The 23,269-nt window shown below is 38.0% G+C and overlaps 1 protein-coding gene across 2 annotated transcripts; it reads left to right on the top strand.

Moving 5' to 3' along the window:
- The first annotated feature begins 9,290 nt into the window (after positions 1 to 9,290).
- On the top strand, positions 9,291 to 22,330 carry LOC139987901 (uncharacterized). Of its 2 annotated transcripts, XM_072004700.1 has the most exons (3): positions 9,291 to 9,565; positions 16,433 to 17,558; positions 18,519 to 22,330. In XM_072004700.1, the coding sequence occupies exons 1-3, from the start codon at positions 9,551 to 9,553 to the stop codon at positions 19,604 to 19,606; spliced, it is 2,229 nt and encodes a 742-aa protein (XP_071860801.1). In that variant the 5' UTR covers positions 9,291 to 9,550; the 3' UTR covers positions 19,607 to 22,330. The 2 variants fall into 2 exon arrangements, with proteins under 2 accessions (XP_071860801.1, XP_071860800.1); XM_072004699.1 differs by having other exon boundaries at positions 16,433 to 22,330.
- Positions 22,331 to 23,269: the final 939 nt, after the last annotated feature.

Here is a 23,269-nt window from a genome sequence, read left to right as displayed (position 1 = left end):
CACAATTCTGATCAGCCCAACTCTTTCTAACAATATATGTCAAATCCCGCAGGTAATCCTGACATTTATAAACGAGAGTGTACATACTCTAGCCCATTACTAACGTCCGGTGATACCAGGATTTCACCGGGTGACTCACTCGGTTGGTATCGGTCTGGTGAAAACTCTGAGGTTCCGCGTTTAAATTGTAAATTTCGATCCATAGCCGGTTGCATACGCGTCCGATCGAGGTTTCGACCCAAAACTGCGTAAGAATTCCACAGTGAGGCCACTTCCTGGCCGCTGGCGGCTGACGTAGTCCGCTTTCGATTCGCAGACTGCGTAAGAGTCGCGGTATGCAAAGTCGAGTACGTGCACAGTTCGCGATGCAACGCGGCAATGAAAGTTTTGCCTGCACTCGGACCACATAAATAGAGCAGCAAATTACGACATTACGTTTCCATTGCCAGCAACGAGATATTACACGACGCGCCTATTACGCTTATGCGATCGTTAAAAGCTGTTCGCGCATCCGGAGATACCCTGAGATCTATGATAGTAATAGTTTCCTATGATTACCGATGCATATTGAGTGCTAAGTAGCTTCAAAACGACTCGATACGCGTCTCAGGTTTTTTTATAGATTGAAACTGCTTCGCTTAATGATTTCTATTTTGAGATAACGTAGAGGCGAAATCGTGGAAACTGACTTTCTTCCGCTAGCAAATCGTGCAACGAATAAGTACAAGTAACCGAACGATGTTCTGTGTAAAAGGAGTTACGAGCTGATTTTTTGGGAAAGTGTTTTAGATTGTAACAAACGTTTGCCATTATTCGGTCAAAACGAATGTTTCAAGAACTTTCTAGTGTTTAGTTTGTCGGTTTTTGCGATGGGAGGCACGAAGTGATATGAAGACATCGAGATAAGAGATTGTACCGTACATTTGTTAATAATTCTATTTTGTTGCTGGACTTTCTAATAACTTTCATAATGAATTTAGTTGATATGTATAATTACGGTTATAATAATCCATTTAGAAAGATGGGAATGCAGTATTTTCTCTTTAAATATGAATTGCACTTTTTGTTCATAAGTATTAACACACTCGCTTTCATATGAGAAGAGAGTTAAATTGAAGTTGAAGTATTCCTGCGAGGTTGCGATTAAATATCAATTTGAGATTTAGCAGTAACTTCATCAATGCCAATATCACAAAATAAACATTCAGAACTCTTACAACCATAACAACATTTTGGAGATAGGAAATGATGTCATAGCAAACTCCATTTTAATATTGCATGTATTAAAATGTACACGTGCACAGATTATGAGTCATATTATAATTGAACTTCTGAATTATTCATGAGTTAAAAGCTATTGAGTTTTTTTCGAATTTTGTTATTATGGTTGTACATATCTGTTCTATTTCATCATAGAGTAAATATAGTATAGTAAGATAAATTTATGTTTATTTATATCTCGTACACTTTTATAGACAATTAAAATGTGATTATTTTACGTCGATTAAATGTACGATAAATTAATAGCTAAACTATTACAATTTTATTAGTTCATTTGGAATTTAAAAATGAGTAGTGTACATCTTTATTCGTAAATATATAACTTCCTGAAATAGAAACTTTCTCTGTGAAATTAAGCTAAACGACATTTTCACAGGAAACATCTAGAAATTTTGCTACAATATTATTTATTACATAGCGAATTAATCGTAATTGTAGAAAAAAATATCTACGTAGATGGAAGATAATTAATTTCACCTTTTCATTGATAGAGACCTAATTAATAAAACGGTGAAATAAATTTATCTTCTAAATTTCATTATTCGTCTCGGAATAATGGAGTCCCTTCGTAATTTGTAAACGTTAATTGGAAAACACTTGTTAGAAAAATCTTTTTTTTTTTCTTTATTTATTTTTCATTTATTTCATCATTAATCCTGTTTCGTGCGAGAGACCACTAATTAGTATACTTGTAAGCTATAATTCGAATCTCGTCTAATTTCACTAATATTAGTTCCATTATGTAAAAGATCTCGGACGATGTTAACTTCCAAATGAAACACCTGAACCTACAAAAAACTTGAATCGAATCGAACATCAAACATTTAAAAGTATCGAAAGGATTCGAGGTCATCGCCAACTGTTACAAGTCGATGATAAAAAAACAAAGGTTGTGACTATTGGATGTTAATTTATTACAAGTGATTCAGTCCTACTTTAAAATCTCTGACATCATAGCGACAACCATACATAGCCAGGCATTATTCGAATCGAATTAAATATGTCAGCCAATGTCGGAGCTGGCAATCAGCGAAATATATTTAAACACCAATTATGGGGAAGGAAAACAGGAAACCCGAAGGAATAACGAATTTAAGTGGTTTGAGACTGTAGGTTTCATGGACTAGTCATTCATGTGCAAAACCAAATTCGAACAGTCTGAGGAGCTTTCAGGGAATAAAAGTACCTTAACTGGCGACTACCTGAGTAAAACGTGGTAGATGATAGGCAAGGGGAGAGGGAGAGCTAGATGATAAACTCCGGTAAAACACGAACGCTGTAAACTTTCTCCGATAATGGCCGACATCAAACCAATTTCGCGCCCGCGCCATTATCCGATATATTGTTGACGACGACGAAGAGAAAAACATTGGTACTGCTACGTGGTCAAGTTTCCAGTTGTCGATAGGTCGTTTATCGAGGGGCAGACAACATACGCGTTACTTATCTTCGCTGGTTTCACCGTCGAGCTGTTTTTAATCATCTTTAACGAATTTCTATAAAGAAGAATTTCGGCTATCTACGAGAGAAAATTTCGATAATTTATTTTCGCCTAAAATTTTGGTAAATAATAGACACGCTACGCTGGAGACTACACGCGAGAAGTTCTCGTTTTTTTTTTTAATATTTGTGCTTTTGCTTTTTCCCTATGGGGCATGTCCGCTCTGAAAATTGTTAGCTTGAATGGCCGCACACAAGTCTGTACGATTATTCCATATTTGTTTCATTTATGAGACGAGAGTAAAAGGAAGTGAACTACGGGGCTTAAGCGAACACTTGATGCACGGTGTTCTCATTATTGCATTATGATGTCTTCGAATGTCTCGTTACATCGCTCTATTATGGTGGCAATCGTGTTACAAAAATTTTGCTCCTTCTTTTTTACGAGGACGAATTTATGGAAGGGCCATATTTTCTTCTTCCAATGTAGAAGGTGCTTTTCCGTAGAAGGTGTACACTCACGTTCTAGGAAATACGCCGTTCAACCATGAAACAACGCGTACGTGTATTTTCCTGAATATTTTAATTCATATTCTATTTCGTCATTGAATATTCACGTTCTGGTTTCTTATATAGAATACATTATTTAACCACGAATTTTGGTATGCACAGTTTATCTGCGTACGTTCAACGAATATTGTGCCCAACTTACTAGAAGCAATTAAAAATGTACCTTATGTTACAGAGTCGTTTATACTTATACGTAACATCAGTACCAAAATTATTTTGAATTCATTGATTATATATTTTTTTATATTAATAATTCCTTGTCAGAGAAACATGGAAGACAGAAGAAACAGTACATTAACAACCTTAATCTTTAGATACACTGCACTAACCAACAAACTATCTTACAAGTATTCGAGTTGCGAAATAGTTCTCTAACCGCGTGCGAAGCTACTTCATAACAGTAGTTAGAGCAAGAGCATCGAGACAATAAATACCATTCTTGGCCTGCTACAATTAAAAAATATTCGAATGCAAAATAAATCGATAGTTGAAGAGACTAAAAAAAAGAGAAGGAAAATGAAGAGGTGAAAACATCGGTAACACAAGTGAACAAGATTTTAACGTTACAATTGTCTAGAGATCTCAGTGTAAATATTTCCATCCGGCGGATCTACGCGAGACGAATTTTTCTGCCTGACAATGGTATTCGTCGTTATTTATCAGGCTTTAAAAGCGTGGACAGCTTACGATACATTTAACAGAAGCCGCTTGTAAAGTTTCATTGCTGGCAGGTCTACTTTCAGTGGCATAAACCAAACATTAATTCGGTCGAGTCACTCCTGGATAGGTAACTGCGAATTGGACCAGCTGTGCTCATACACCGCCAGCCAGATATTTAACTCATTTAGCAGCGAGATCAGGTGCAATAAGCCAACAGTTTCTGATAAATGACTCGTATCGGTATTTACCAGATTTTCCGATATTATAACAATTTCCTCCTAATTAATCTACCTGCACTACAATCTGTGTATTGATTTACTAAATTGTCTAAGATTGCTAATGAGCGATCGCACCGGCTTGTTTAACATCTGAACACAGTTCAGTGCACCTGCCAAGTGTCTCCGATGATTTAATTATTTATAATCATCGCTGGTACACATTGTATTTACGATAAAATACTATAGAACGATAAAGCCAATTTTTCGAAGATTAATACGTGACAACAAAATCTACGTATCTGATCGTCAGAGCATGGGAAATCGTTCTACTGCTTCTGAAGCTTCTTATCTTTCGATTGTTTAATTTCCAAATTACCAATCGATTAAAAAAGACTGTTTTATACGGATAGTCAGATAAAAAGAGGAAAACTGTTGCAGTTAATACAGACTTAATATTTATACCTACAGTGGCTAGAAAAGGTATTTGCGCATAGTCTTACTTTCTAAGGAAATTAACGCACTTCTGTCAGAAATTCTACATATTTGATTTCTAGGATGTGGATATTTTGTAGCCATATAAAATACGATTACCCCATTGCATATTTTAAATACTTAACAAATAAGAAAAGAGGTTCCGAAATTTCCTAGCGCTTCTTCGATTTGAAACGTTCACTTCGTTCAAAGATTTCTCCGGACGTACATATGTAAGCAGCACGAATGACCTCGAGGAAGAAGAAAGAAGAAAGTTTCAGCTGGGCGTACGAGATGATGCTGCCGCACCTGCGCGCATTCCATTCAACGTGACCCTAAAATTTCAACGTTTGCTGTGCGTTCAACTTGACCGTGGATGGCGAACCGGGTCCGATACCTTCACCTTGGCCGGATCTCTATGCGACGTAGACGAATGCGCGATCACACGGCTCCGTACGCGGGCCTCGAGCGTGAAAGGGAACGACACCACTGATAATAATCGCCTGTTGAATATTCAGCGAAAATTTCTCAACCAAATGACAAATTTACACACGCTACGCGTGAATTTTCGAGAAAGTGTTCGAAGATCTGCCGTTTCTTCGAGGATGACGCGCCATAATCGATTTACTTTTAATCGTTAAGATCGTTGTTCCGCTGTTATTAGCGTTTACGCTTGTTTTCACAGATTCATCTAACAGCTCCGGCCTCGACTGACACGTATAGGACGATGCTTCGGTCGAAGAGGGAGAAGAGGCGCAGTGAAAGTTTCGAACGCGTATTTATTTTCTGATTCATCATGAAATACTTACCTCTTTGTGGACGACGAAGTGGTAATTAGCTTTGTGTCACAGTGTGTGCACTGGTAATTCGCTTCAATTTGTATTCTTATAATTTGACATGTAAAAGAAGGTTTGAAATAGTCAAGAAACGTAGTTATCATTGATAATAAGTTTCATTGGAATTTTAAATTGTAATATAAATTTTGGTGAAAATTGTTCTCTATGGATTGTAATTTCTACTTGTTGATTCACGCGCGATATGAAACGAATAAAGACCATGAAATTATATACTCGCTGTACAAAGATTTTGAAATCTAACCAATGTCATTGATACGTCGTTTATCGCGGTGAAACTTATGCAATGCATCTTGGAGAGCATTCGAACTGTCGCTTGCATCTCGGTCGATGACCTTTCAGTATGAAACGGACGGAACTAGATAAAAACCTGTTGTAGTCAACTTTTCTTTGCTCTGATATATGGATGAAAATTTATCAAGCGAAGGGCGCTTCGTTTTGCTGGTCATTCTAGAATGTTCATTTAGTTCGTGCAGAATATAAATGCAGAATATAAGACAACAAAAATCAACAATGTCGTAAAAGTTTCGACATGTGCAGGGAGCTCTCGATCCTCTTACGATATTAATTCACACTCGTAAAACGTAGATACTTTCACAGCTTCTGTTACCTAAAAATATATTTAACATACTTATTATCGTCGTTTAAACACTCGAGTCATAACACAAACTTACGTCGACTAGTTATATAACCTTTCTCCATATCACTGATACTATCAGTCTGCTATTTTCCAAATTATACGCTCCTGTACATGAAAATTATACGCTCCTGTTAAAAGTTCCTCCATTCGATTATATAAATGATCGTACGCATGAAAATACAACCCCTTCTCTCTTACTTATACATCCGCCTATCTCATCCATAATGTATTAACGTCGGGCAATATTCACCTGTATTTGCGAACAGAGCGGCAGCAATTACATATCAATTTCCGGCGGAATCTTCGTTTCATTTCGGGGCTGCGAATCAGCGCTCTCCAAATAACACCGGAAACAAAAGAGAAGCCGCGTGTTTGGTAAATAAAAATAGAACGAGAGGGGAAAAATGGCGGGCGGATCGTGTTTCGTTGGACAATTAATTCCAGTGTCGCGATTAGTCGCCTTCACCGCTTTTGCATAGTGCACAGACATCAGAGTGAAACAATTTTGTTTGTGGCTCTTTCGTTATTTCGGAGGCTTTTGCGCTGGCAGAGTTGGCGGGCGCAGCATCCACGGCCAAGCAAAGCGAAACCCGCGAGGGGCGGCACTTTTGCGCTGAATTATTGATGTCAACGTAATGGACCTCAATGGGGCTGCGCAGATATACACACGGCGCTTCATCTTGCATGCACGCGCCACGGAACTACGCTTCTATCCTCTTTTTCTACATACACGTACACGACGTCTTTAAAACGAGACACGTCGTGGTCGGATTAATTCAGCTTCGTCTCTCCGTGTCTTGAATCTGTATTTGAAAGCCACGAATCGAGGGAAAGGCCGATAACGTTTAACCGGGGAACGATGATAAATTATTGCTACCATCAAGATTGGATTTTTCAAGCCGCAAATATTTGATCATTTGATTTAATTTTTGTTGGAAGGTGAAAGAAATATTCGAAACTTATAATCAGAGGTTCTAATCGCTTAGAAACTATTTGAACTACGATACCAGTTGTATCGTATGAAATCGCCGATCATGGAATAATTTATGTTGATATTAAACATAATTAATAAACTTCATATGATTTACATTTTTACTCGTAGTATATGAAGGTTCTTTATAGATTTAAATCTATTTTATTAACTAGCTTTCCGTTGAGAATTAATTCATTACATTAGGATTCTAGAATTTTACTTTTTATTCTTTCTTGTAGTTCTTCCTATGTATTTACGATGAATAAGTAACTTATATGTTCTTTCTGCCATGCAAATTCCCAATATATGTAAATTCATACAGTACAGCATAAATTACATTGACACGACATTATTTCTACCACACTATGGTAACTATATGTGGAAGAGAAATTCACTTAATCCGCACACATCAGGAATTCCGTCAGAGATTATATCATGCAGGACCTTGGAAGATATACTTGGCAAACTAAGATGTCTACGGTTCACTTCTAGAACGTTTATACATATCCTCGCGTTTTGTTAATTAAGAAACCGTGCATATGTAAGCTACATGCAATTTGTAGCTTGCACAAGTACAGCGGAAAGAGAGGATGCTTACTCAAAGTGCTACGTATGTACATAAGACAGAACCGGAAGCGTACTCTGTACGCGTAACCGACGAGTACACCTCTTACACCAGTTGAATTTCTCTCGTAACCAGGATCGAAGGTCGACTACGAACTACAAGCCTTTGGTTACCACATCGTAAACTATTCGGCGAGAGAGGCTGTTCAGTTTGATTTTGACGAAATCACCTATTTCCACTTGTTCGAATTCGACACAAGCGGAGCTGTGAAACGGGTCGCATTTCTATTTCATTGTGTTCTCTGCACCTCACTGCGTTGATGTGAGAATTACATTACTATTGTACCATAATTAACTACTTGGGCGAAACTTCAATCAACTGATGTTCCACGGTCGGTGAATCGTTACCGCGTCATTTGTAATTTATAGCGAACGAAGGAACAATTTTTTATCTTATTGCTAGCCACTTTAAGCAACCTATGGATACTTTTTTCTAGAAAAAGTTTTCAGAAACTGTTCGAAACGTAATAATTAACCGGCGTAAGTGTGATTGCTACAACTGCTCTCGTATAGCAGTCCTATGATGCGTGTAAAGCGTTGCGTTGCATACAAATTTTTCTTCCAAGTCACGACACGCATTCGTCTGTGGATTATAGGCCCTCGATTTTAAGACCTTACCAGCTCACGTGACGATAAGAAATAAAAGTTTCTACACGATTTGTTAATTGGGTGCTTAACAGTATGTTATTTATGGCGTGCGTGATCTGAACTGGCTCTGTACAGAGAACTTGTGGTGAATAATATTTTCATTCTTAAGCCTTATAATGGTACAGTGATAATGTCGAGGACAGCAATTTTTTCGCGTTTAAAAGTTCTTGAAGAACGAGATTTTTTACTGTTTAATCGTAAAGGCAGGTTTATTTTAAACAACGATGGAACCATTAAAAATAAAAATGTGAATATTCTAATATCCGCATCGTCACCTACTGAAATAAATCAATCTTCTGTCGTTCGCAGCAAAATTTTCAATCGTAGTAACCTTGACAAACACTTTCAAGAATTCTCAGTTTCAACCCATTCACATGCCACCACTCCTCAAATTCTTGTCGCAAAAGTATTCCACGGAAATGTTAAACAGGATGTTACATGGGTCGAACAAATTCTCGGCACTCGCAATTTCGATGATACATTGTTCGACATCGGTGCAGAATGCTCGTGATACGAGTTTATCGATATAACTTTACGTATTCGCACGGGACCGATAAGCATCACCGGTCCAGTACTTCCGTGTGCATCTTTCTTCTTCAAGTCGGAGGCAGGGCTAGCCTACTTTCTCTACAAAGAGAATTTTTAACCGACGCGACGTGTGAGGGTTTCCCCTCTCCCTGTGTTCTCGTCCTGAACATCACCGCGACTCTCTTCCTCCCTCTCTCCTCCCTTTCTCTCATTCTCTCTCTTCCCCTCTGCCCCTTCGTCGTCACCGTCTCTGTTCATTACTCCTCGTGCTCTCGCTCTCTCCTCTCCGGTTTGTCGTTTCCTCGATTTACTCGACAAGCTCAGCCGAGAATTCCTCCGGCTTAGTACCTCTCTCAGAGTCTATATAAGCGGAGTGTTCATACAAGACCGAGCATTTTTTGTGTTAGTAGTGACGGAGTCGTGGGTCTCCTCCATCAAAGAGGTTGACTACCGGTCGGAGAGTGTGAGGATGGTGTGCACGATGCGACACGGTAGGACCGCGTTCGATTGAGCCTGAGGAAACGCTGAAACGAGGAACGTCGCGCTCTGTCTTTTTTTCGGTGTGCCGACAAATCAATAAAAAGAAAGCGATTTGCCGTTTAATTTGTGTACAGTGCTGGCAGCAATTTGCGCGGGTGCAACCATGCTTCGAAGCAAGGTAGGTGATCGTGGATCTTCGAATATCATCGATCATTGCGCGAACGACGCTTCTTTATTATTTTTTCGTTCAACGAACGGTTCGTGTGTTGTTCAGTGCTTTGACAGCAGGATCGCGATTTCGCCAAGTTTTTTCTTTCGTTCTTTGATGTTTGATGGATCGTTTGGAGTGATCAAGGTGGACCGACGATCTGTGATTGCGACACGAATTCGTACTGCTGCGCTGTTGCAATTGAACGGAAGGATTTCCGACACGAAAACAGTAGTTTTGTCGTAGATGTAATTTTCTCCTCGGGTCGAGAGCTGGGAAAGTTTGTTACTCGCTAATCTTTATGCCGATGATTTCTCGCTGTTACATTCGGCAAAGTTACCATGCGGTATCCGGCGTAGGTGTATTTCGTAATTGAGCGTGATGAATTGTAATAATTTAAATTAATTTCTGCTCGTATAAACTATCCTCTATATTTCTTGCTAACAGATATAGCTTAATTGCAATTGTAAATATGAATATTCCGAATGACGAACAATTACTTCTATCGACTGGTATCATTGGATTATATACATTTGGATTATGATCGAATTAGATTATTTAATGTTGTATCACATATAATATACAGTTAATGCAGAATGTAGACGAAGTAATCTAAAATTAAGCAATTGGAACCAAAGTGTCGTGGATCATCTAACCTTTAAAGATACTATTTGAAGAATTAATTTTGCTTAATTTTGTGATTATAAAAGCTTAGAATTAAATTCTTATAAAAGAGTTAATATAGCACTAAAAGTATGAATATGGTGTACATTTTTTTTAAATATCACAGTATGCTTTAACTTCTTATAAAATGTTGTTCAACACTCGTTAACCATTTAATTGGAGCGAAAAATACAGTTTCGCGGAAAACGTTGATCCCGTTAATCCCTGAATTTAAATTTCGTGCGAAAAAGGGGCGCGCAAATTACAAAATGTGGTCTAAGTGGTAGGAGCGTATTCATTATCGATAATTGCACGGCGACGATTTTAAGGCACAGATTAAATAATCGCAGGTTTCTTATCGGCTCTTGATAACCATTCACCCAGCGTTTCTTATTCTTAATTGACCGTTCCGGTGTCATTAATTTTAAGCAGTTACTCTTCCTTTCGACTGACACCTTTCATGTTCAGGAATATCTGCTATTAAGCACGTGTATCATTAACCGATCATGCTAAGAGCAACAAGATCTGTAAATTTTTTTCTCAGCGCGTCGAGTGGAAAATAAAATGAAATAATAGCTGTTAGTTTCTAAGATATATTGGGATATTAACGACAGTAAATACGAGTAAAAAGTCCAGGAACGTAAGTTAGTTAACGGAACTTCTCTTTGAACGTGAAAGTAAAAAATGTCTTAGCTACTGAATTAATTGTGGGCAATGTTACGTCAACATTATAAGAATAACTAGACGTGATTATACCTTTCGCTGTTCAATTAAGACTGAAGATATAGGAAGCAGTGATTTTAGTTTAAATTTATGACAATCGACAGATTGCTGGCATAGGAACGATGGTGAAGTATTGAAATATAATTAGAGAAATTTGATAATGTAAAAGTAACAACTGAAAAGCTGAATTTCAAATGTCAATCATTGCTTGCTGATTCAGGAAGTTGACCTAAGTTACAAAATAAAGTAAAAGTTACAGTTTTCTTTATATAAAAAAATCATTAAAAGAAATGGCAAACTTCACGCTAGTGTTTCTAACTCTTTATTTTCTGTTTTGTGAAACTTTATATTCCTTATCGTGCATATGTATCTACTAATTTCATAACAAATCACCTCGGCTTTACTAGACTGTAAAATTGCTAGAATTATACGTTTGAGTTACAGAGGATTCTTAGCAATAACGTCTACTGTTTTCCTTAACAAAATGCATAGGGAAGCTATAATAATAAATATGAAAAATATTGCATAAAGCATCTTCAAACCAACTAGGCAGAAATTGTTTAAAACGTAAGAGTCTGATGGAACAAATTACTTCTTGTGCTAAAAACTAGCTACTGTGAAGCGCAACCGTTTCATTCCGTAGTCTCATCGACTCTCTGTCGTGTACTTGATTAGCATTCCAAGTGGAATGTCCTACACAATATTTACATTCCATCTAGCAATAAAAATCCAAGTGGAATGTCCTACACAATATTTACATTCCATCTAGCAATAAAAATCTTGTCGTTACGAAATCGAAGCGTGCAGAGCTTTTCAGATAATTCAACTTCTTATGACGACATTTACTTCGCAGAAACCGACAAACGCTAAACTAGACGAGAATAGTGATCAATGTCGTACCATTTAGCGTACGCTACGCGAACTTACGCTTTTGCTGAACCAACCGGTTAGCCACAGCGACGGTCAACGATCCACGATCCTTAATCTGTTGCAAACAGAGTTTTGTTCGCTTATGAATAGACTACGGATGATACTGCATTTATGGAAAAGATGCAAAAATACAAGGAATGCGTATTATCTAGCGTGTGAAAGTATTTGCATATGCAATTTCACTGTATCAAATATTTATAGTCATATGAAAGTATTATTAAATGACGCGAAATTTAATATACTAATTAATTAGTAAAAATCGCATAGCAATAGTACTAGTTATAAATGTTACGATAAATACGATGATGCACAAATATTTTTCGTAGTCACTGTAGATAAGTATATTACTTTAGATTACTAACTAACTGCTATGGTAGCTTAGTATATTAGCTTACTAGCTAATAAAATACATCATGGGAAGCGAATAACTTTTAATCGTTTCTTTTTCTCTTTCTTCGAAAAGTTTACCGATTTACGAAATCATGTGCATCGAAGAGACAGGGGAAGCGGAAACAGCGAATAAGTTTGGTCGCGCGCGCAGAGAAAAGTTGGAGTTCGCACGTGGAAGGAAGCTAAATAAACATCGGATTTTCCGATGAATCGTATCGTATCGTTCGATAAGAAGTGATGGCTTCCACCGCGTTACGTGCACTTGTGCTACGTGGTCGGAATATATGACTATGCATGAAGGAGGTATTTGACCTAGTCACAATCTGCCTACATCGATGCATTCGACCGTCTACCCGTTCTGGTTACAACATACGTTTAAACTATTGCACACGCGAGCGCACAGTTTGCGCCTCAATAAGTGGGCGCATCGTTAAGAGCGAGTCTTTGCAACGCCACGTGAAAATGATATAGAAAGAGATTGCATCGAGGACCAATCATTTGTAATCGAAGGAAATATGAAATTTATTTATTTTCAATTACTATACACAGTCCTCGTCCATTGGTATGGTATTTTTTATATTACCTGTAACTTTCAGTTAAGCAAACTATCTATTTGACTATACGAAAGCGAGAAATATCTTGTCATGTGAAAATGATATAGAAAGAGGTAACATGAGACGACCAACCATTTGCATCCGAAGAATGAAAAGTACACTCTTATTACAGCAATTTTTCTCGTATTACATCTAACTTTCAGTTAGGCAGACTATGTTCAACTATACGTGGACGATCGAGATTTTGCTCTTGAATTTCTACTTTCACTCGAACAAGTTCAAGTAATATTATATGTAATACTCTATATTAAAATTAATGATTTAGTATTTATTATAAATAATTATTTGTATATTAATATTCATTCTGATATCGACGTATAGTATTTAAAGAAGAGGTAAATTGTTAGATGTTCTGATGAAAGAAAAATATAAAGATTTGAAAATGCTCTCAGAGTTCATCAATCAATGCTATTTTTATGACAAATGCTTCCAACTCACGCTATCTGCGGTAACAGCGTAACTTATTACCTGTCACATAGTTATAAGAGGTTGTAATTCATATTTTTTTTTTTATCATAACAAAGTAGAAATCGAAGTCCTTCGTGTTTTAGTTTTACGATCATCAATGTAATAAGCAAGGTTTATTTTTTTTTTTTTTTTAGACAGAATATATACCTTAAACTTTACATATATTATAAGTTTTTATACAGGATAAGATTTGTGTAAAAAATGAGGATTGTATAAGAGTCAGAATTCTTTTTCGCTTTGTTTGTAATACATATATATAATACATTTGGGTATATAAATTCATATAATGAGAATCGATAAAGTAATAAATTCATTTAATTTGTTATATGCTTCTACTAATTTGAAATGAAAAAATGTAAATTAAACGATCCTAAAGTTATCATACTACACAAAAATATAAAGAAAAAGTAATGAACGATGGATGCACATTTACATAGATTACATTTATACATTATGAGATACACGAATCTATAAAAATGCAAATTTATGTATTTTATAGAAAATATAATTGTTGAACAAGTTGCAAATACAGTCAGTACGAAAATCTCCCTCCTATCCTTAAATTGGATCAAATCCAATTTTACATTTAATTGATCTTACACATAGTTTAAAGAAATGTCTCAATTAATTACACTTGTTCAATAAAATAATCAACAAAAATAATGTAATATACAATGTTTCAGAAGAATACATACACTTATTACACGAACACGAAATATTGAAAAATGTACAAGCAATGTATTAATATCTTACAAGTTCTTGTCTCTTATTTTTCCTTAGTATCGATGAAGTCATTATATGATCATTTCATCATAAAGTTATCATTATTATAAAATTCCTTCTGACACTGACAAAGTAAAAGGTTCTGCAGTTTCCGATCTAATTTCATTTTCAGGGTTTTGTGACTCAAATGTTTATATTTTCCTTGATTTATTCTAAAAATACGTTAATATGCTATGGAAGTTCGAAATCGTTAAAAATTTCAAAAACGTGTAATATTTCCAGAAAAAATATAGCAAAGATATTTCTCGAATACATTCTCGAATTACATATTAGACACTTTAATAATACGGAAATCCCAATGAATAGGAACGTTTAGAAAGACAAAGATGCAAATAAAAATTTAAGATAAGATTTATACTTGGACATCTCTTCACTCCATGCTTATTCTTACATTGCACTTCTCGTTGATGCACTTGGGAGAAAGTGCGGCATATTATGTTAACCTTGCATCTCGGTCATTGTGCCACTTAAGACCTCCAAGGATGGCTTCTTGATGACATTTACAGCTTCAAACTTGTGCGTTGCTTCTTCTTTCTTATCTAGTATCTTTTATAGAAAACAATCTGGTTGTCACAGTGGAATGAATATCTATTACCGTAAAAAGAAATATAAACCTCTCCCAGATCTATTTGTCCTCAAAATAATTTTACGAGATATCGAACGATCTTCATTTCATTTTATAGTATAACAGCGTTTCATTAGTACATTTATAGTACAGAAGTAGTTTTCGTTTTTGCCTATTAAATGTAACAAACTGTAATATTTACAATGCTTACTGCACTTTATTCGTTTAATTGTAATAATGAAGTCAGTTAACTTCCTTTCGATCATTTTAATTCTTATTCAACTCTCTGGCAATACAGCAAAACAAGGAAGAATATAAAATAAACGATTTAGAGAAATACTTCTTCGTTTTCAAGGCTTCTTACGTTTCTGGTTTCAGACATACAAAAACACATAATTTCAAGTTTTTATTGGCAATGAATATTCATAATAGCATAACAGCAAATCGTGTATTTCTCGTGATTTAACAAAAAAGAATTTCAAAATGACAATGTGTTGAAGTATTAAGTAATATTTCATCAGCGTTATATGAAATTTTTAATAACAAATTTTTATTTCACGTGATCCATTTATCTATCAGTGTAACACTTGTTTAACATTGCGATGAAACGAAATCCAGAACTATCGGAGATTGAAGTGAAAATACTACTTTTCTCAGTCATATTCCCATACATTATACGCCATCTTTGTAATTAACGTAATTATTTACGGGTGCCTGCGTTTAATACTTACAGTGAGTAAATGCAGGTTCATATAATTCTCACATGCATCGGGATGACTAGTTCGCCTTGCGCCAACCGAGGTTGTAAACTAGCTTAAAGTCTCTCACGGCCTTCAATTTGGAACCATAGACAATGTGTGCTGGCACGAGCGAAATGTGCACACGATATCGAGCTACACTTATGTTCCCAACCAACTAATTAGAACAGGAGAAGATGTTAGGCTACTAGTTAACTGTCAAACCTAAAAATTCCAGTAATCTAATATTTATCTTCAAGCATAATAAGAAAAGGTATTTTGATCGATGATTAAAGTTGATACCTTGAAATCTCCTTTCAAAATAACAAAATATACAGAAGATAAAAAGCTGAATGATAGACAGTTCAATTGAAATAGTCTGCTTGATAATATCAGTTTTCTCATTGAATACGATATGGAATACATTATAACAGTAGATAATACGGTTCTTAAATTTTGTAGAAATATATTGATCACATTCTCAGTACACGCACATATTCGTGGAATGTTTACTTTCTCTAATCTCGTTCCTTACTTATTTAGTACAGACAATTATAATAAATTGCATATTATTTACGCTCCAGTTAAGCTTTGTTGTACTTCAAGCGATGATCATAACTATTATCATTTAATAAATAACTAGTTATCTATTGCTTTGGTTACACTATATTAATCTTTCTGCATTCTTTGGATCGTTTTAAGCCGAAACGTGCTTTTTATTCTTAACAAGTTTGAAGAAAGAATGGAAGAATCATTATTGATAGGTATCATTTCCGTTTCAATTGTTCAATTCACCTCTTATAATACATTTTATGCATATAGTAAATCTTATTGCACGTTAAAACAAGAGTGAGATCGGGACATACAAATTTGAGGACCGTAGCAGGATTAAAAAAGCAATGTATTTTACATTGAACATCGTCAAACTATAAAAGAAAAGTTGAAGAATTCGGTTTGATTTCAGATGGCAATTACGCTGCTCTGCGTTCTGCTGATCGGACAACACGTCCAGGCAGTGGTTAACAAAGCGCAATCCCAAGTGCTTGCTAACAAGGAAGAAGAGAAACTGAACGAAATTAAAGCTAACGAAAGGATAAGCAATTATGGTCCACCTGCTGACGACTATGGACCTCCGATTGGATCAAATATTAAAGGACCAGCACCAGTTTACGGCCCACCGGAACTAGTAGGTGATCAAGGGCCAACACCTATATATCCGCCACCACCGCCAGACATTCCACCACCTGTCTACGGACCACCATTATCTTCATATGGACCGCCACGAATTATTAAACCGCTTCATGTTCCACCGAAACAAAGTTTCGGCCCTCCTTTGTCTCCGTTACCTTCGAAGCTGAGTTTTGGCTCGCTGAAACTTCATTATGGGCCACCGAAGCAACATTATGGACCGCCGTATTCATTCGCTTCGTTTAGGCCACCGAAACCTCAATACGGTCCGCCATTGAAATTCACGTCCTCTGTGTCTAATCAATACATAGCCGTGGGATCGTCGAATCTTGGGCCAACGAAACCGGCACACGGACCTGCCATTCCCGTATCTCTCGATACCTATGGCGTGCCTCCGCAAAAAGTTGCTGTTCAATTTACTTCTCAACCGAATGACAACTACGGACCACCTCCTCCGCCATCGCTTTCGGTGGTGCACGAGGCACAGTATGGACCACCTGCTGGTGATCTGTACAGGCCACCTCCACCGATTCCTCCACCAGGAGTGCCAGCACCACCTACACCGCCCGATATAAAGTACGACGGCTGGCAACCCATTGCTGGATTGACCAATCAACATGGACAGCCTGCGAATTCTTACGGACCTCCATCAGATGAGCACAGGATTTTGGATGGTCAGTCCGTGGGTGTGCACATTGGACAGTCTACGAGTAACGTTATCGAGAATCCAAATGTACCAAATGATTCTTACGGAGTTCCAATTCACAATCCTGAGGCTCAAGACTTGAAAACCTCGGTGAAGTCTAATTCTAACGATAATAAAGGCTTACCACCGCCACCATTGCCGGAATACGAACCATTCCACAACGAAAACCCACCAAAGAAGGAACATCCTCAAACAGGTGTGCATGGTCAGCTTAATTTACAATACGAAGTGCCCAAAGTAGAACCGCTTTCTATCGTAAAGACCGTTGGATTCGAGTTGTTACCTACAAATCCGTCATTAACTTCGGATCATAGTGCAGGATTGCCCAAGTTAAAATTACCAGTGCTTGATACCGGATCCCATTTGAATCTCGGCAATGGAGACTCTCACGCGTTTCAAAATCTAGGAAATGATTTGTCGCTATCGCAAATATCTGTAAACGGCCTCTCCAATAACTACGGCCCGCCGTTATCAAGCATTTCCTTTGGAAAATTGAATTCCATCGAATCGGGCATTCCTTTGCCACCACCTCCTGTTGTCGATTCATACGGCGCCCCTCCTCCATCATCCTACTCGCCTAATGGTCCTTATCCAGCTGCCGAAGCAGGTCGAGCATCGTCGTTTGCTTCTTTCGCATTACACGGTAGCTCGCTTTTTAAGCAAAATTTGCATTACCATCGTCCCCACGGATCGTTTAGACATCCATTACCCCTTCCAGGTACCCTGGTTCCTCCAAGAAACCGTGAACCGATTAAGTTCAAAGAATCCGTTCCTAGCGGACTTTTGACTAACCTTAACCGTTACTTGCCACCGCTGAGACACGTTGAGCTAGCCAAAGCGCCAAAAACTTACCTTCCGCCCTTATCGTTCGAGCAGCAGTTACCTGCCCTCCATGCTCCAGTTGCTTTCAACAAACTACCCAGTGTCAGCTTGAATTCGCCAATAGCAGCTCCGAATGCCCAATATGGCACGCCATTATCCTTCAGCAACTTTAACACTCCAGCGCCAGTGTTGACGTACGGAGCGCCTAACTTTGGACCCGCTTCTTCCTTCGTCTCCACCTCCACTGGCTTTGGCAACAATTTATACGACAGCATCAGCAACACCATAACCACCACGTATGGCACCCCGGTAGTGAATTTACCGTTGTCGACAGGTGGTGGACACGATTGCGGTTTCGAACAGACGACTGGTACGCAGTACAGCTTCGAGGATCTCGGAAGCCACGCGTTAAACGTCGGCTCTCACGGCTCAAGTTTCGGGGCCGCTCTTTCCACTGGTCTCAATCAGAATTCGCTGTTTAAAGAGGGTTCCTTGTCAAACGGTTTTAGTGGGTTGGATATCACGCAGTCGATAGGTCAGCTAAGTCTAGAAAACATAGAGCAACCGAAAACGAACCTGAAGGACAGCTACGGCAGTTCGATAGGCGTGAGCTACGCCACTTCTGGAAACACGGACAACGTTTTGTCCAGCGACCACAGTCAATCGGCTGAAGTCACGAACGTACTTTCGGCGCCACCCGCTGTACAGTCTCAAGAGTCGTTCTCCTCGAACGCTCATTTCCAACAGGAGAACGGCGGAATAAAAGCTGAAGCGTTAACCGCGAGCTTGAACGAGCAAGGATATGGCCATGCAAAGAACCTAGCCTCGAACGAAGTGGACGCTAGTCAATTTCTAAATACCCACGAAGGCAGCGAAGCTCTGTCCCTGGTGAAGGGACTAACGTCCAATGGAGCCGACGGTTTTGAGGTTCAGGGTTCCAAGGGAACGTATACCTTGCAAATCCAAGCTGCTGATGGAGGATTAGGAACGGAGAATTCGGATGGTAGTATCAGGCATGATCAGGTGCTGTCTAATGGGCTCTTGCAGGATATCCTCGCGGCTATCGAACAACCTGAACAAGGGCAGATACAAGTTCAAGGTCTTCCAGAGGCACAGCAATTACAGCATGTGTTTAGCGATTTACCGCAGGCTGGAAACATCGGAGTTCCTAAAGGACATTACATCACGGTGGCAGAGAACAATCAAAGGAAAGATTCCGATGAATTAGGTGAACAAGCTGGCGACAGGAGCGAAGCCGAATTTAATAAAGGAGAGTCCACGAAAAAGGAGGCTGTCGCTCTTTTCTTCAACAATCAATACGGTGATTCGAGGAAAGAGATAAGGTCGGTGGCGAAACACGAGAACGTGGCAACTGTTCTTTCGAACGATGGGAAGAACGTTAGCGGGACAAAGTCCTCTTAAATCATATGGTTTGTCTAGGAAATACTTTCGTTGATAGATTCTTTGGTAATGTATGGTAATTTATGTAACGAACATACTTTCGTTCTCTTTCGCATTACCAACTTAAGCCACGGTACTACGGGACTGAGGGGCAACATTTGAAATCATTCCGCGTAGAAGTTATTAATTAAAGTCATTAAGTTAAAGACCATATTTTTAATTACAAAATATTTAAATTATATATATTATATATAAATATTATAGTTACGAAATGTTCTATTGATAGAAACGAACTCAAAATCGCGCTCGCTTTCGATCGTTTCCACCAGATTGTAATCTACAAGCGGATTTGATTATTCTTTGCACCATAACGATTATCACTGATTACTGACTCGTGAGAAACATCTTGAGTTTACATTCCATTTTAGAGCATGCCAGAATGAAACGGAAGCCACAATTGGCCTAACATTCCGCTAGGAAGCGAAAACGATGATCGTTTCTTCAGAAATATATCGATGACAGGTTGTGAAGCCGAACGGTTTACTCAAGAAATTCTCTTTCTTCGGCGAAATGGTAATCGCGTAGCTTCATCGGCGAATCTCATTCTCCTTTCTTTCTTCTCACGCGAACATACTTCATGTTCGCGAAGGCAGATCCTATCAGAGTTTAATTGCGACACAAGCAAGCACCGAAAGTCCTCGAATGTTCCTCCGTTCCTTTCCGAAGAACCATTCTACTCGCCTTTTCACTCGGAAACTCTTCAGGAGATGGAGAGGTTTCATGTGAACGAAAGCAAGTAAAAGTATCAGAGCGATCCGTTTCGGGGTCGACGAGCAATCGTGTCATGGCCATTCGCGCGAGCCAACACATCTTAGAATCGACGTTTTTTAATCGCTCGATTGACGCACGAGTGTCTAACGCGACAAGAATTTAGATCGATTACAAATTTACACAGATTTAGGTCGTTCGATTACAAATCGTCGCCGTTTGAGGAATAAAAGGCGAGAGATGGCCGTATCGAGCAACTTTCATCGTTGACGTTCAGGCACGTGATTGAACGAGAACGCCAGTCTCTCGCGCACTTCTACATCTTTAACCTTCACCGAGGTGAAAGTTCAGTACCTCGTCCAACAGCTTCGTGGTAGTGATACCTACCTTTTGCGAGAATCTCGTTTCCAGTGAAACGCATTGCTCGACTCTGCGGGCGTTCAACGAGCGCGATACACACGGTTTTGCATACCTTTGTGACAATAACAGGTAGATATGCATATATCTAGTCCGTTGTTTCTCGATGAGATACGCTATATCCAGTTATACACCGCACTAGAGGGGATGACTTTTTAGGCGCCTCGGCTTGCTCGGGGTGTGCTAATCGCATTGAAAATAGAAACACCGTTACGTGGTACGTGTCGTGGAACTTTAGCGAGATCTTGTTAATTGTAGTACCCTCGAGTTAATATTAGATACTTTTAATAGAAACACGCTACGTTGGACGCAATTTCTCATCATTTCCAATGACAATTAAATTGTAATTTAATTTATTCCCCTACACAAACGTATACGTTATATTGTATTCTGTGCAGAACAGAGAAGAAGATAATATGGAACCCTGTTTTGCTTTTAAGTAATTTTTCAAACAGTAGATTTACTATTATTGTCAGAAATAAATTTCTGCGCTCCAGGTTTTTCGTAACGTTGGTTTCAGATGACTGGTATTATAGCATATAGTAGATTAAGCATATAGAAGCAGATAAAGCATATAGCTTCTCGCTTATGAATCGAACAAATGACATTTCCTTATGACAAATAAGAAGAATTCCACACTGTCGTTCTTAAATATTTTCGACAATTTTTTGTCGAGTCTGGTAGTCGAGTTAAGATTATTAAATATTTTGTTTCTTTACTTCTATATCATTATGTATATTTATAGTTATGTCATCGTGCATGATACTTAAGATATTATTCTCAGTGCAAGGTTCTAATTTACTAACAGGATTCTATATTGCTACTTTTTCCTACAATATTTATAATATGTGTATCGCTTAATTTAGAAACGTAATTTCGAACAGTTAGAACGCCTTTATAAGTGGACGCATTTAGAAGTACAAGCACCCAAAGATACACGAGTCATCCTCGTGTAAAGAAGCAGTAAAACTCAGCCGCCTGACACGTTGATAACCGACGCGATCTAACAAGCTGAAATACAACTGGCCAGAGATATAGGTAATAAAATGTTAACGCGTTCGCATGTACGCTCATCGACGCGAGCTTAAAACCAGCTGCGTATCGCAGCGTATACGCATTCCGTATTCGGAGTAGTCTTAAACTTCTTCTACTTTTATAGTGCTGCCTGGCAAATGGTTATGCATAACTTGGTGTATTGCAGATACGTAAAATAAGTAGAGCGTATAAGCTTAAGAGAGATGCTCATTGTTAAGAAATACGCAGTGACGATGCTGCCAAGCCATAAAACACGTCAACTCGCTCCTAACTTCTATCCACCTCTATGTTCTTCCTTCCTTCCTTCCTTCTTTTCCTCTCTCTTTTTTTTTATGGATTAATTTATTATTTTATGTACGTAACGTCTCGTGCATATGGCTTACCGTACGCACGATACGTCCAATCGACGTTATTAGTTCGTTGAACATAGCGCGCGTACGACTGTCTTTTTTTTTATATATATATATGTATTTGTTTACGAGGTTGCGTTAAGTATGTAAATATACGACCTATTTGTAAATAGAAGATCTTTTTCATTTCGCGGCCTTTTCAAATTCCTACTTCCTTTTAACGTGATCGTGAAACTCCTTTTCATTGGAACTATTTGGTATGTGTGACTGGCTTTGCCACTTCTTTCAAATCTCATCCACACAACTGAACAACAGGAAAGGTTTCAGTTCAATCACATCATCTCTATTATCAGTTGCGAACGAAACGTAAGAGCAACTAAAAGAAGATCTGCAGAATCAGGAAATCGAAGTCGTTAAACGTTACCTCGTTCCGAAAGACACTTATGTACGGACACCCGATAGAACTTCAACATCTGGCGTTCCGTTTATCTCGATCGCTGTGTTTTCTCATCACGCTGTTCATTCCACTGACCGTAATGTCGACTTTCAGCGACCGACATTTAGCTTTCTGGTTCGCGGATTTCTTACACGGTAAAGGGCTATCTATTCCATGATAAGAATTTTAAATATCGGTAAAACAAATTTGAAAACAGTTACGAAATATCGCGAGGATGATTATTTAATAAATAAATTCGTGCTGCCAATATCTTTCAGCGAATTATTCATTGAAAATGGCAATTGCAGTAAAATATCTTTTAAGTCGGATATTATAGGAAATTTCTAATCTCTTAAGTTCTTCATAATTCAAAGAGATTGTAATGACTGGGCGGTGGACGTTTATACAAATGATGTATCGAGAGGTAGGATTTCATAGACAGAGAATATCGTTGATTTGCTAGAAAAGAGCCACAACTGAGAACGGTAAATCTTTCAGAAAATCAGGTTTGAAATAGAAGAGTTAAAGTAGAAAATTATTAAATTACTATCTAACTACATATTTCGCAATAAAAACATTCACTTTCTCTTATAATTTAGGTCGTATTCGTTTACATGTATATATATATGTATTTATAAAAGCTAGAAGTTGTATTATATTTATTTAATAAATAACGTG

The sequence above is a fragment of the Bombus fervidus genome, chromosome 6 (assembly GCF_041682495.2).
Source record: "Bombus fervidus isolate BK054 chromosome 6, iyBomFerv1, whole genome shotgun sequence".
Taxonomy (NCBI): Eukaryota; Metazoa; Arthropoda; class Insecta; order Hymenoptera; family Apidae; genus Bombus; species Bombus fervidus.
The sequence above is the reverse complement of the archived record's forward strand: the minus strand, read 5'-3'. Positions and strand labels throughout refer to the sequence as shown.